Here is a 14,762-nt window from a genome sequence, read left to right as displayed (position 1 = left end):
TCTTAAACTCAGTAGTGTCTTCCAGTGAGTTCAACATTACTCACAAGAGTTATATGAGAAAAAACACTGTTCAGACCGAGTTCTGGGGTTGGACCTGCAAAAGAGAACATTGAGCGCTCTATAAATTACTACTAATCTGTATTAAACATAATATAGTAAATAGTGTACTTACAGCTCCTGTCAGAACAGTAATTGTCAGACTCCTGCTGCTCTTCAGGACTCTCACAGCCTGGAAACAGAAAACTTCAAATAATGCATTTGTTTTGGATAAATTAAAGGTACTACAACAGCCTCTTAGAAAGACCTGATCTGTGTAAAGTATGTATTTATTATGGTGTGAAATTATCACAGACTCCTGGTAAATACTGCAGGCTTTATTTTCAGCCTCTTTGACAAATAACCAACAGTCCATGAAGGATTTTTACTACTGCAAAACCATTTGGGCTGGTAAAACACTATTTTGGCTGTTGTTCTGCAGCTCAGTTAGTTAAGCGAAGAACAAACACCGCCAGTGATGAGCGGTTTTATCTCAACAGCCACCACAAGAACACAGGGCTGTGGGTGCTTCAGATAAAAAAGACAACATCTATATAATAACAAAAATGACTTTGGAGTTCAGCTGTTACGGTTGCAAGTGGAAAAATAATTCAATTAAGCAAAATTCACCTCTTTGTGGTCCATGTTGGTGAATTCTACCCCGTTCACTTCCACAATCTGGTCTCCAACCTAGATTTTGGGATAAGACAGATGTAGTTCACAGCAGGCAGGTTTAAGAGTTTCATAATTTCAGGTGGTGTTCTGGTCATTCACCTCAAGTCCAACTTCTGCAGCAAGGGAGCCCGGCTTGACGTTACTGATGTAGATACCAGGTTTCTGGGTTGGACCACTGGAGATGCTAATGCCCATGCCTTTGGCACCCACGAGGCTGAGGAAAACCTTCTTCTCCTTGATTTCTTTGCCTCCAATGGACGCCAAGCCTGCAATGCTGCTTTTTTTCTCCTGGGCAAGTACAGAAATAAAGAATTTAAATTAAAAAGGCTTTTCTGCTGATGTGAGAACTTTTGACATTGAAAAACGGCACGAAGAAAACACTAAATGTTTCTCCTACCCCTGACTCAGACACAAACTGGTCGACAAACTGCCACTTGAGGGGTTCATCTGATGAGCTAAAGGAATGAAATGTAATGTCATCACAGCCCCTCACTCCCCATATCAAATTTTCCATATAGCAACACTAAATAAACCAATGAAAACTATATTACCATATTAATGATCTTACCTTTTCACTGGGATCATCCCCACATCTGCACAGATGAAAAAAAACCCAAACCAAATAAATTATTCCATTGACGTTAAACAATATCCACTTTCATCCACATCAATCATGCTGCTGCTGTTGATTTTGAGTTTGTGTTTGACACGTACGCCTGACTTTGAGCGACACGGTCTTCTTTGTCTTGATGAGACTGATGACCTCCTCGTGGATGCAGGAGGAGATGGAGTATCCATTAATGCGCACAATCTCATCACCAACCTATAAATCAACACAGGATGGGAAATTAAGAATGACACACCTTCACTTTCAATATATGAAGCCAGATCACTAATAATTTTACTGCTACTCCAACTGTTTACACCCCTGGCTGTTGAATATACCAGCCACCAATTCTATCTATCTATTGATCTGTGTGATCTATATATATTTACATGTTTTAGCCTTTTCCAGAGGAAGCTCAACAACAAAGACACTGAACCGCTTTTGACTGGATTGTTAGATTCATTTGTCAAATCTGTGCTTACATACTGTATTCATATTTACAGTCACACACACATATGTCAATGTTTACACTGTCATGTGCAACACACACAGAGACACTACACACTGCATGTAGTTTTATCTGTCCTGTTGTTTTTATCCTGATCCCGTTTTATCAACTCATTGTTTCACTGTAGGTAACTGGCTCCAGCTAGTCATCCTATATCCATCATATCCGTTATCTGTGGGTAACAATGATTATCTCTACGGCCCCTATTTAAAAAAAACAAATAAATAAATGCCTTAATCTCCTTGATCTTGGTTTGTTGATGCAATATATAATAGACTACATATTTGAAAAGGATACAGTAATTGTATTACATTATATAGTGATTTGTGAAAAACTTGATTAGTGTGAATGAGAATGCTGAATGAAATACATTTGAAGTTAACCTATTCAACCTGACTTTTAGAAGGTAATAATGCATACTGCTACATACAGTATTACAGTATCCCCGTGAATGTAGAACAGTTTAATAAAAGTAATTATGTTTCTCTAACAATTCCATAATTACCTGTTACTAAAGTCTGTCATAATACACAACGACTCAAAGACGCAAAGTGGCCATTCTGTCTAAACTGCATTAAAGCATCAATCTAAACAGTTTTTAGAGTTTAAACTGGATCATTCGTGACAGACGTGCAAGCTCTGTGAGAGTTTCAAAACATGGTGCTTAACCCCACCTAGTGGATTCTGATGCCTAAGACACTGAGACTGAGACACTTTGCCACAGAAAATCATTACAGTTCTTTTTAAGGTCTTTCACCTTAATGAATATATTGATTAAGTAAAATATTATAATACTCTAACGAAATACAGTATACTAACAGTGTATACATACATGTATAATGAAGTAACTGATTGCAAAAATGTTTAGTACCATATTAAAACTAGTAAAAAATAAGTATTCTACATTTAGCTCTTTTGTACTTTAACTAAAAGCCCAATTTACATAATAGTTTAGATATATGAAAAACATGTAGTAACATAGACAAAATTTAAAAACTGGAAAACTTGTGTACTTATGTACCTGAAGGCCAACATTCCCAGCCTGACCGTCTTTGACAATCTGTGATATGTAGAGACCACAGCCGAACTCCAGGCCTCCTCGGACACTCAGACCAAGTCCCTCACGATGTGTCCGATCCAAGCGCACCTCTTTCAGCTTCCTGCACAATCAGGAGGGAGAAGAACACATTAAACAGGATGACAGCAGGATGCACGACTATGTGAGATTTAGTGAGGGAAATAAAGAACATCCAGACAAGCACGGGGATGCTCAGGGATATTATGGTGTGATTAAATATTCCTTGTGGGTTGTTTCTTTTGCGTAGGCACATACGTGATACAGATAAACACCAGAGCCAGGACATAAGTCTACTGTATGCGGTACTCACCGCGACCTCTTGGGGGTGAGCAGGTCGTACTCCACCTGGTGTTTGAGCGGGATGAGCGGTCGGATGGCGTCAAACAGGGGCAAGCGCTTTGGTTCGTTGATGACCAGCTTTAGGTCCCCCACCAGCACTGGCAAATCCATCGACCTGAGAGGGGAGAGGGGAGAGGGAGATAACTAAGTGTTGTATTAGGGCTGGGCAATAAAACAATAATGATAATTAACGTGATATAATTTTCCTTCTGGGGAGATACAATATAATACAAGGTCCCCTGGTCAAGACCAAGTGACTATCTACAACGAGCAACTGTGTACAAGACAGGATTTGTAGTAGAAATACATTATTGAGGCAGTACTAAAACAAGAATAAGGAAATTAAAAAGTTTTGGTAGGAATAAACACCATTATGATGTACGTTTCTAAATGGCATCAGCTTCATTAAAAAGAGTTGAGAATTAATTGAACAGCGTATGGACAAAAACCTGAAACCCCTGAGAACATAAAGAAATCTGATACAACAGCACTGGAAAGTACTCCTTCAAATTTACCATAGTCTTGTCAAACTTCTTTGCTAATTTTATTTGTTTGTGTATTACTATCTAATAATACTTTTCTGTAAATTAATTCTACATTTAAAGTAACTTAAATAGCCCAATAATTCCTATACCCAAGGGGACTGCACTGTAGAGCTTTATGGTCCCAAAGGTGCTCTTTCAGAGGCTTTTCTACCCTGATGAGAACATAATCCTGGAGGAAACATTCAATATTGATATTTTTATCTCCCATTTCTATTTTAAACAACAGTAAAAGTATATTACTGTAATATCTAAATACTGATGGAAAAAAACAATCCAATCAGCAGTCTTTCACAATTCAAAGGCAGACAAAAGGCAACTAGAACAGCAATTAAAGCAGCAAAGTTAAAGCTACTGTATAAAATCTGTCCACCTGGCCTCCTCTTTAAATTATTAATAGGTGCCATTTTCAGCCCTGTTTGGAGGATGAACATAAAAAAAGGCCTTTGTGGATAACTGGCCAGGCTTGTCGGAGCACAGTGGAAACGGATCAGAGGCTTAACCAATGGGGCCACAGAGCTCTGCCTCTGTACAAAGATCAATTGAAACCTCAGTGCACCCCCTCCCCTGCCCTCTGAGACCAGGCTGTTACCAGAAACCTTGTTGGAGCACAAAGTTTATACTAGAGTGTGACAAGATTAAGAGCTTTTGTAAACTAAACATGAAAATGTTAAAGGTTGGTGAGGAGTTAGAAGAAGAAGAAGAAGAAGAAAAACAGAACAAGACAGAACAAGGAATTACAGCAACACGTGAGGCAAATGAGAACACGTGTAGCCTTTAATATTCAATAACCACCAACCATTTATTCATGAAGGAATATAGGGCCATGAATGTACAGTACAGGTGTGTGCTTGACAGAGACAAAACAAAAAAGAAAGTACAACTTGCTTGCTCGCACACACACACACACACACACACCGACACACACACACACACACTAAGCAATGACAGATGGTACTCACTGGTGATACATGCGGAGGACATCAAACAGGTAATCCTTCTCTGCTTCATTTTCAATCAGCAACTCCACCTGCAAGAAAGGACAAACATGTGGTGCCATCCTCCTTTTCACCGCTGAATCGGAGGAAATGTCGGCCCACAGGCACACACGGTACCTCTCTCCTGTGGTCCTGTCAGCGCGATGGGGGGGGGTGGGCCACCTGTGTGTGTTTGTGTGTGCGTGTATGAGTCATACAAACCTGATGGCTGCTCAACTGCAGCAGAAGGGTTTTGAGGAAACGCTTCGGCCAATCACTGATATAACACATTTCATTCTTTTCTTCCGACTAAATCTGTCCAAGACAAGGCTGTTGGGTCGCTTTTTATAAAAAATAAATCAGAGTGATAGTTAAACCTAAGCTTTGGGGAGGCTGAGACTCCCAGGTCTAAAGCAGGTATAATGGACTGCCCTTCCCCAACCATCACACCACTGGCAGGGAATAATGGCAGCACAGCTGAGGAGAGGCTGTGCAGTAGGAAGGTCAGCAGTGTCGTCTTACATCTCAGACAGTAACAGAGGTGAACACCCAACATTCACACACACACACACACACACACACACACACACACACTTCATCTTTAGCAGTGTGCACTCAAAGATAAGTCAAAAACACATGCATAGTCAGACACTCTTGTATCATTTAATGTAGGGATTAAAGCAATAGGTCGATCACCTATGTCTCACTAAAGCAATCATAAATGTAGGGCTACACTAAATGGACCCTGCTGGGAGGTCGTTGTGAGGGTGTGTGAGATTGTGTTTATGACTTTATGTCGTAAATTTCTCTTGCTCAGGGCAGTGAGACACAGTGAGCTACTCCTGTAACCTAAACGATATGTGGACTTTGGCACCATAAAACCAATAAGGGTCACTGGCTAGTCAGATACCCATTTTAAAAAAAGCACTGTCTAGTTTATAAGATTGTTGTCACAGAATATACACCTACATAACTTTTTCCCATTACAATGTACATCAATTGCAGTACACCCTCAGAGAGCAAAACACTTTTAAATTGACAGAGCAGATAATAATGCTGTTCTTCTGCGAATGTACAGTAAAGCTTCACACACTCTCAACCAAACAGAGAAACACTGACTATGATAATGTCCCAAAAAGAAACAAAGCCTGATTGTGCCGTGCTGGCCCCTCTGCCTCTAATTAAACAGTAAATTGTCACATCTCTTCCGCTCAGCTGCTCATCTCTGATACATCTACATTATCTAATGCTAAGATGCCCTTTGTGGAGAGGCTGCAATATGGGACCCTGTCTGCCTGCGTGCAGCACAGATGGCAGAGTGATGATCCCTACATGCTCTGTGGCTGAAAACGCCCTGAACATATCATGTTCCCTTCCTCTGTTATCTTTTACTCATAGATACCTTTTCGGGCTGTAATGTGCCAATGCCAACCACAAAAGCATAAATGACGGAACCACATATGGTGATTGGAATACCATTTATTTTATCCTAGAGCTGCATGGTGTTCCTGAGCCAGGAACAGGCACCAGCCATGGGACAAATACAGAAAACACTGTGGCTAATTACTTTTAAAAAGAGGCAAGATCCACTGTAGCCCATGTTGTGCTCATTTATTCACAAGAGGTCAGCCTGTAACGTTAATTACTATTTATCAGAACAGCTGTGGGAACTGTAAGACCAAAACCTTCTGAAATTCATTTCACCTTAGATAGCCCAAGAAAAACAGTTATTTCAGGTGCATGAAACCCCATGAATATATTAGCAACTCTGTTGTCTATTATTTCTCCTATGGGCTTTGTTTACTGATACACTAGAGATAACTTATATTTTAACTCTGAAGCTACTGCCATACATTTTCCAAATCATGTTCAGCTTAACACATTTAAAATCGCCTATCCTTTTAAAAATAGTTCTTGAATATACAAAACAGTTTCATTTTCGTGGGGCTGTCGGTCAGGCCTTTTGCGTAACATCCCACTGAAAGAGACACCTGTGCCAGTGAAGTGACAACCAGGTAGGGAAAGAGCTTTCTAAGAGCGATTTAATCAATACCGAAGAGGACTGCGTTTGTATCTTACCTTGTGCCTAAATTCCCGAGCAACTTTCCGCTCCATCGCCGAGAGCCAGACGGACTAATGTGAGATCCCGGTGTATGTCGGTGAAGTTAGACAGGACTGGACCAGGGTCAGACCGCCAAGCTAGCCGTAGTAAGATTACAGCATCCGGTTTTCACAGTAAGACAATAATTAACAAGGATACATTTTGCGTTGGTGATGAATATGACTATGGTGAATATTGGGGGGGAAACATAGTTTTTCCTACTCTTTAGTAACTATGTACTTTTCGTGTAATTCGTGTGCTCCACGCAGTTCATATTTTGTCCTTTATTTTGAAATTTAAAACGCCAACTTCTGTATGTGTTGCCCTTCGGTTTGACAATTAACGCTAGTAACTTGGACGTTTAGCTCAAACAGAAAGCCTCTGTTTTACATATACATATTTTAAACACATGTTAAAATCGCTGGACACACAGAAGGAGACTTTGACCCAGAAAAACCTTCTAATGACCACCTCAACGGCGTTAATCATGACTGACTATTACCTTCATTGGGAAAAAAACATTCCGTCAATGGAAGACACTCGAAGAAACTCAACATATCCTAGCGTTACCTGCCACATAAGATGCCACATGTGTGACATAGTGACATTACAGTATGGTTATTTTCATGAGCCAGACGCTAGTTGGTGAAATAACAATCACGTCTCACAGTTTCCCACGAAGAAGAAGAAGAGGCGTACACTTCCGGGTTTCAAAAGCTTGATAGCAACGAACAACACCGCTGGCCTGACCGACGCGCTGAGTTTTCAAAGACTGTGGCGGGTAATGTTATATAAAAAGTAGTAGTATGTTAGTCAAAAAGCCAGAGATGAATTTACTATGCCTATGTTAATGTACTGGTATGTGCTAGTTACCCCAAAACTGAAGTTTCACTATCACAATACAGACAAACGTTACATTTGCTTTGCAACGCTTTGGGATTGCTCTTTTGTTTTTCTCATGAAGCAACGTTACAATGTCTACCAACTGAGTTGTCTTTCAGCTTAATATGTGTCAAAGCGTCAGAAATGTGTTTATATTAACGTCACATCTAATAACAGTTTGCTGAGCTTTCAAACGTCCCGCTCCTCCTGGCGATCAGTCCATGGGAGTCAGACTTCCACCCTTGAAGTTATTTGAGTTATTACATTCGTTTATTCGCAGATTTTATAACTTATAATAATGTTGAAAAAAATAGCGTAAATGGAAATATGATTGAAGCTTTCCCCTGCAGTGTTAACCAGGTTTTCTTTTGCCACGTTGGACTATGTATCATTGATTTCTTTATATTTTATTAAGATGAAATACACTATTTTAGTGTAGGGCTGCAACTAACGATTTATTTTCATTGTTGATTAATCTGTCAATAATTTAGTAGATTAATCAATTAGATTTTGGTCTTTAAAATGTTGAACGGTGTTCCCCATAGCCCAGGATGACGCCTCAAATGTCTTGTTTTTTCCACAATCCAAAGATAATAACTGTCATAGAGGAGTAATGACACCAGAAAATATTTATATTTAAGAAGCAAGAATCACATAAATTTTCTTACAAAGGACTTACACTGATTAATTGATCATAAAAATTGTCTATTAATTTAATAGGCCTAGTTGACAACTAATCGATTATTCGATTAATCGTCGCAGCCCTATTTCAGTGAAAAACACACTGAAACAGAGCATTCCTAGAACAAGAGCACATATCAACCAAAAAGGCTTTCAAAAGATAGAACCGTCTTGAACAGAGTTTTTTTTCTGTAAATATTTCAGTATTCAGTTAATAATAATGTCTCCCAGGAGCTGTACGAGCTGACTCCTTTATTAACATGTATATTTCATGCATAGCTTGCTATTGCTGACCCCTCTTATTCAATTTGCAAAGCTTGGTCTGTGTGGCCTTTTGTTACAGAATTGGCTGCATAAAGTATGTGAATGTTAGACCTGCAACAACAATGCAGTTTTGATGACTGTTTTTTTCTTTTATTTTCAGTGTTTTGTGCTGGGATGGGATCTCCAACAAAAGAAACAACACCACACAGGTAAGATCTTATAGTCAACAACACACAGCACTGAGAGTGCCCATTGTGAGAAGGATGTAATGCTTTTAACTGTAGTCTCCCTGAAAGATGCTTAGACGTATTTGGTCAGTCTGTCTCCCACTGTTACAGTCCTACGTCTTATCCCACATGGATTTATTCTTACTCATCCTTAAGCGGGTTTAAAGGAGACACATTTAGTGTTCATTACCCAAGTGTGTGTGTGTGTGTGTGTGTGTGTGTATGTGTGTTAGTGGATTGGTATGCATAAGTGTCCTCCTCCATTTTGGCCTATGAAGACTTTTTTTCCTGCCCACAGAACCAACATTCATACCCCTGGTCAAGAACCCGATTCCCCACTTCCCCCCATCCATGAGAGGCTGGCGTACCTGCGTCCCTCTAGGGAGCTACTGGAGTTCTACAGACAGAAGATCGCCCAGTTTGATGTAGAACATGAGGAGCTGCTGCAGATGCTGGAGAAGTACAAAGACATTACAGAGGACCAGGTGACACACAGCTAGGGGGCTTATGTTACATTGTTTTTCACCTTTGACAGAGTACTTTCGCCTGTTTTTAACTTGTCTTTTCTCCATCCCCGATATCCTCTCAGCATAAGCTACAGTGGGAGGTACGACAGCGTGAGGGAGAGATTGCAGAGCTGCAAAACGCTCTGAGCGACATGCAGGTCTACCTTTTCCAAGAGAGAGAACAGTCTCTGCGGCTTTATGCAGAAAATGACCGACTAAAGATCAGGTGGGTACATGGTTGATGATGAAACTATTAATAGTAATAGTTTTCTGGACTATCTGACTGGCTGCCATTGGAGATACTGCATATAATTTAATGGTACACATGTAATGCACATGTCTACCATGCTTTATTCTTTTTATTATTCTTCTATAACTTGCATTGTTTATTCCATATTTATATATTTCTGTGTCTATGTGTAGCACCTTATCACCAAAGCAAATTCTTCATATGTGTAAAACACTACTTGGCAATAAAGCTCCTTCTGATTCTGATACAGGTGTTTTTTTACTTGCCTGATTACTTTTCTTTTCAAGACTGTGGCTGTATTCTGAACCGCCTACTACATAACATAGCAGCCTGCAGAATGCAGTATGAAACTGTTAAATCAATTTATTTAGCAGTAGCTACGCCAGGCTTAGTCGGGTTCCAGTTTTGGAAAGTAGTAAACAATAGGAGGAATATAAATGTAGGTACCACTTCTAAAAAAAATTCAAATCTTGTCTATGGAGAACATTTGTAACAAATGTAACCTTCTGCATTTGTTCTATTACTCATAATAAAGACAACACTTAAGTTAAGCCTGCCAAGCTAACTTTTGATATCATAAAGACAACAACATTAACCTTAGTGAGCTGTCAATAAGAAAACAACACAACATACATTGCTTATATCTAACGCTGAGTTATATTTTTTTGGTTACAGAGCAGTTATATTCCTCCTTGTCCACCACTCACTTGACGCAGTGATGTTGCTGTTTGCCATTTCAACAATGACCAATTGCTGAGACTGCCTGATTAAAAGAAGATTACATTACTGACTGGTTGTTGTGTCAAGCAGTCTTTGGTCAAATCAGTACCTACTGCTAGTATAGAAGGCGGTTTCAAATACAGCCCGTGTGTGAGCATTTACGCAGTTTACTGTTGTGATTACTGTACTATGACTGAGAGAGCTGCAGTCAGCCAGAGTAAGGAAAACTGCCTGTATAGGTGACGTGCAGGGCCTTTAATTTCTGTCTTCATTATTGCACTGCCATAATTCTTCCTCTTACGTACAAAAAAACCCCTCTAAACATCTGTTTCCTGTTGTACAGAGAGTTAGAGGACAGGAAGAAAATCCAGCACCTTCTTGCTCTGGTGGGTCCTGATACAGGAGAGATCACATATTTCCACCGGGAACCTCCTCACAAGGTACATATGTTTACTTCATCATAGACCATTCTCACAGCGGACGTCTTGACTTGACGTGGTGCAGTTTGTCACCTTAATATATGCTGCATTGGCTGGCTCACCTAAACGGAACAGAGACACCATTAATGTGATTAGTTTAACCTGTATTTTTCCTGTTATGATAACAATAGCTGCAGTGAACAACACTGACTAACCATCAAATAATTACAGTGTAATTTCCCTACATGTTAATAGTTAATAGTGAATTGGCGAGGAGTGTCATGACTGATTTCTGTTCACATATAAGCAAACTGAGGAAATGCTCATTATGACCATGTGACAAATAGCTCTAACTGGTTTGCGATGACTATGTTTCAGGTCACTATCACACAGAGGAAGGCTGAGTCCAGTTTGGAGGAAAATCTCAATCTCAGGCCAACGAGGTTAAGACCTGCCCTGACCAGGAAAGGTTTGACTATTTATTTTTTTTTTAGCAAATGCCCCTTCTACATTTAAGATTATTTATGTTATAATGAATGGCAGCACCTGATGTGGCGAAGTTTTCTGTTTTATTTATTTATTTAATATATATATATAGGAAGTGATCTGCATAAACATTAATTATTGCTCCAGAGAGACTTTTTGATTTCATATCTGTCCAAGCAGAGAGTAGCAGGAGAACAAAGTCAGCAGATGGGGTAAATGGAGAGAGCCTGGAACAATACAAGAACGATAACCAGACATTGTTACTACAGGTAGGTCTAGGTGTCAACTTCCTGAACGCAGGTCATCAGTGTTTCCTCTAGGATTTTTTTTCAGCAGCGGGGTCACGACAATGTGTTGCCTCATGTTTGCCTTTTGTGTCTTCATTTTACAGCTTCTGACATTTATCTGTAGACATTAATATAAAAAATAGGAAACATGAGAAACCTCCTCCCTTCTGAGGTGCATTTTATTTGCACATTAAAATCCAAAAAGAAACGTTTCCTCATTAGCTTAAAAGGACTAGTTTGCATCACTAATTAGCTTTACTAACCTCAGCTCCTCCAGTCACCTCGTCCTCTCTTTTCCAAAACCACTTTTTCAGACTGAAAAATGTATGTACCTGATGTTCTCAACATTGGACAAGTAGGCAGTAATAAAATACAGCTTCCAGTTACATTCTATAAATTGAGCTAATGTTAAGTTACATAGCAGCTATGTAGCTGCTGTAGAAGTTTTCCTGCTCAGCTGCGCAGTCTGAAGGGGAGATGTGAGCTAACTTAGCGCTAACCGGCTTCACTTTTCCAGCAGGTGGGAAACAACAGACTTTTCTTGGTGTTGAGAAGCAAACACACTGTAACAGACACCGTACATTTACAGAATATTTTCCTCTGCTCGCTTTCTGCCGCTCGGACAATCAAACACTCGCTACGCATCTCCTGATTCAGAGTTACGCTGCTCTTATAACACAATCTGTCACCTATGTTCTGCATAGAACGAGGAGAGGAAGCGAGCCGAGCATTGAGTGCTGCAGAGTGAAAACATTTGTAACGCATAGTTTAATGATCGTGGGAAATTTTAGTAGTGGCGTGATTCAGCGGTGCGCCGTTGCTGAATGCATATAGAGGAAACACTGGGTGATGGAATTTATGTCCCCTCATCTCTCAAAAACGCCAGAACATCACATCTCCATATTGATTTTTACTATTGAGAAGGGATGGAAATGTTTCCCCGCCTTCTTGCTTCTCCACGATTTTGGTGATGAGTGTCCTTTTATTTGTGTGGCTCATGTCTCCAGGTGGAGGCTCTGCAGGCTCAGATGGAGGAACAAACCCGTCTGGCCAAAGAGCAGGTAGAGTCTCTGCTTGAGGATCGACGGATTAAAACTGAGGAGGCGCAGGCACAACAGCACAGAGATCAGGAACGAATCACAGCTCTGACTGACAAGTGGGTCTGCATGTTTAGTTAGTTGTTTTTACTGTACGAACATCTCACCACCCTTTTTCATGTTGGTCCCTAGTGAAACATAGATCTGGACTTGTTTTCCTTCATTTTGGAATTACACGCATCACTCTGAACAATGATAAATACATTCTTCAGCCTGATCTCGATTAATAATCCTCACTTCCTCTCACATTTGACACCTCAGGCTCCAGCGAACCCAGAATCTGCTGTACGAGAGCACCAAAGATTTCTTGCAGCTAAAGTTTGACACACGGACTCATGAAAAGAGCTGGATGGTGGAGAAGGACCGGCTGCTGAGGGAGCTGGACTCCTGCCACAACCGTCTGAGGAAGTCTGGGTCTTCTGGTGCAGAGCTGGGCCGGACGTGGCAGCCCAGCAACAGCACAGCACTGGTCCTCCCTCGACCTCAGCCAGAGTCACAGCAGATACGCAAAGAGGAGCTAAAGGTAACATTTGTATATGTTAATTGCGGGCCTAAAGAAAACTTTCCTGCTAACTTATTGATTTTGTAAAATCAAAGCTCTTTTTGTTTTGGGGTGCTGTTTGTTTAAATTAATTTATTTCATCAGGCAATGCAGGAGGACCTGAAGCAAGCCCACCGTCTGGCAGAGATGTACAGGGAGCAGTGTATCACTCTGGAGACAGAACTGGCCCAAATCAGAGAGGAAGGGGATGTGGGCAGGGAAATATTTAAGGTACCATGGTTGGACAGATGCTTATGTCTGTAAAATCCTCCTACACACCTCTGATTGACTGTTATATATTTTGTGGTTATCCCCGCGTTTCTTGTACTGATAGTTTTGACGTGCTAAATCTTGTATGTATCCAGGAACGTTCAGACAAAATGGCCAAGCGTCTTCAGCTGATGACTCAGCGTTATGAGGCGCTGGAGAAGAGGAGGGCCATGGAGGTGGAGGGCTTCAAGACGGATCTGAAGCACCTCCGACAGAAATTCAAAGATGTCGAAAAACAACTCCTCAAGGTGAGCGTTTAATTTTGTTTGTCATGGTCATGAGAGAATTAATGAAAAAAGCCTATTTTGAGCTCTTTGATGTATCATTGCCACAGAAAAAAATCATTTCACAATTGTTGCTTCCAGATGTCCATACTGCTGATCATGAACATTTCAACTGTTTAATCTAGTGTGTATGTATCCACTGCTTCAGGCCACTCTGAATATTGGGCCCAACCAGGACTTAGCCATTCTGCATGAGGTACGTCAGACCAACACCAGGACAAAGAAGGTTCAGGGTGAGCTGATGGCGCTGAAGGCTAAGATCTACGGACTGGAAAATGAGCTGAGATTTAGCTGAGGAATGGACTGTGATGTCATGTGTCTACCTGTACCGGAGAACCTGTGTGAGGTTTATTAGCCCAGTCATGTTTTGTGCTACTGTTTATTACTGAAACGTAGAGTGTTATTTGTATTTTGTACTGTGGATTAATAAAGAGTTTTTGTTACAATGATTTTAAATGAATGAACACAATCATTTACAGAATACATTCTGCAAGCAGTAATAGGCATTTTCACAGCAGACATTTTGACTCATGACAGTAGGAAAAGCACAGATGTTACTAAGATGTTACTACTAACATTAACAATGCTAATATTTAACTGTTGCAGTAAGCAGTGACAGCCAGCAAGCACAAACCAGGAACCTGAGACTGAAGCAGCTAAATGAAATTCAGCCATCACTAATTTTGTTATTCACTGTGCTTTTCCCACTGTGACATTAAGATTTCACCTGTTAAAAAGGCCTGTTAGAATGATAAGAGTGTTATATGTTCCACTTGAACAGATGCAGCAACAGTTAACAGCAGTGTCTTTGGCGCCTTGCATGGAAGCCTCTGCCATCAGTGAATGAATGTGTGTGTGACAAGTGTAAGACTAGAAAAGTGCTGTATGAATACAAGTTAATTTAACTAAAAATAAGCCAAATCTTCTTAGTGATTACCTGTAAAAACTGGCACAACAGAGGCATTAGCCAGATGCAAGATGATGG

The 14,762-nt window shown here is 40.4% G+C and overlaps 2 protein-coding genes across 2 annotated transcripts; one reads left to right on the top strand and one right to left on the bottom strand.

The window, feature by feature from the left end:
• Nucleotides 1–147: 147 nt before the first annotated feature.
• Nucleotides 148–7,568, bottom strand: LOC123965635 (harmonin-like; the record flags this gene model as incomplete). Its single annotated transcript, XM_046042074.1, has 11 exons — nucleotides 7,366–7,568; nucleotides 6,842–6,961; nucleotides 4,748–4,815; nucleotides 3,215–3,358; nucleotides 2,848–2,986; nucleotides 1,426–1,534; nucleotides 1,280–1,304; nucleotides 1,109–1,166; nucleotides 811–999; nucleotides 667–726; nucleotides 148–229 (listed from the first exon to the last, which is right to left on the bottom strand). Coding segments are annotated over exons 2-11 (910 nt in total), but the record flags the coding sequence as incomplete, so codon positions are not given.
• Nucleotides 7,546–14,233, top strand: ccdc77 (coiled-coil domain containing 77). Its single transcript, XM_046042091.1, has 12 exons — nucleotides 7,546–7,644; nucleotides 8,851–8,899; nucleotides 9,216–9,402; nucleotides 9,507–9,649; nucleotides 10,737–10,833; nucleotides 11,191–11,281; nucleotides 11,479–11,567; nucleotides 12,593–12,741; nucleotides 12,944–13,205; nucleotides 13,329–13,454; nucleotides 13,589–13,741; nucleotides 13,926–14,233. The coding sequence occupies exons 2-12, from the start codon at nucleotides 8,865–8,867 to the stop codon at nucleotides 14,070–14,072; spliced, it is 1,479 nt and encodes a 492-aa protein (XP_045898047.1). The 5' UTR covers nucleotides 7,546–7,644; nucleotides 8,851–8,864; the 3' UTR covers nucleotides 14,073–14,233.
• The last annotated feature ends 529 nt before the right edge of the window (nucleotides 14,234–14,762 follow it).

The sequence above is a fragment of the Micropterus dolomieu genome, unplaced genomic scaffold, assembly GCF_021292245.1.
Source record: "Micropterus dolomieu isolate WLL.071019.BEF.003 ecotype Adirondacks unplaced genomic scaffold, ASM2129224v1 contig_10527, whole genome shotgun sequence".
Taxonomy (NCBI): Eukaryota; Metazoa; Chordata; class Actinopteri; order Centrarchiformes; family Centrarchidae; genus Micropterus; species Micropterus dolomieu.
This window is presented reverse-complemented; position numbering and strand designations above follow the sequence as displayed.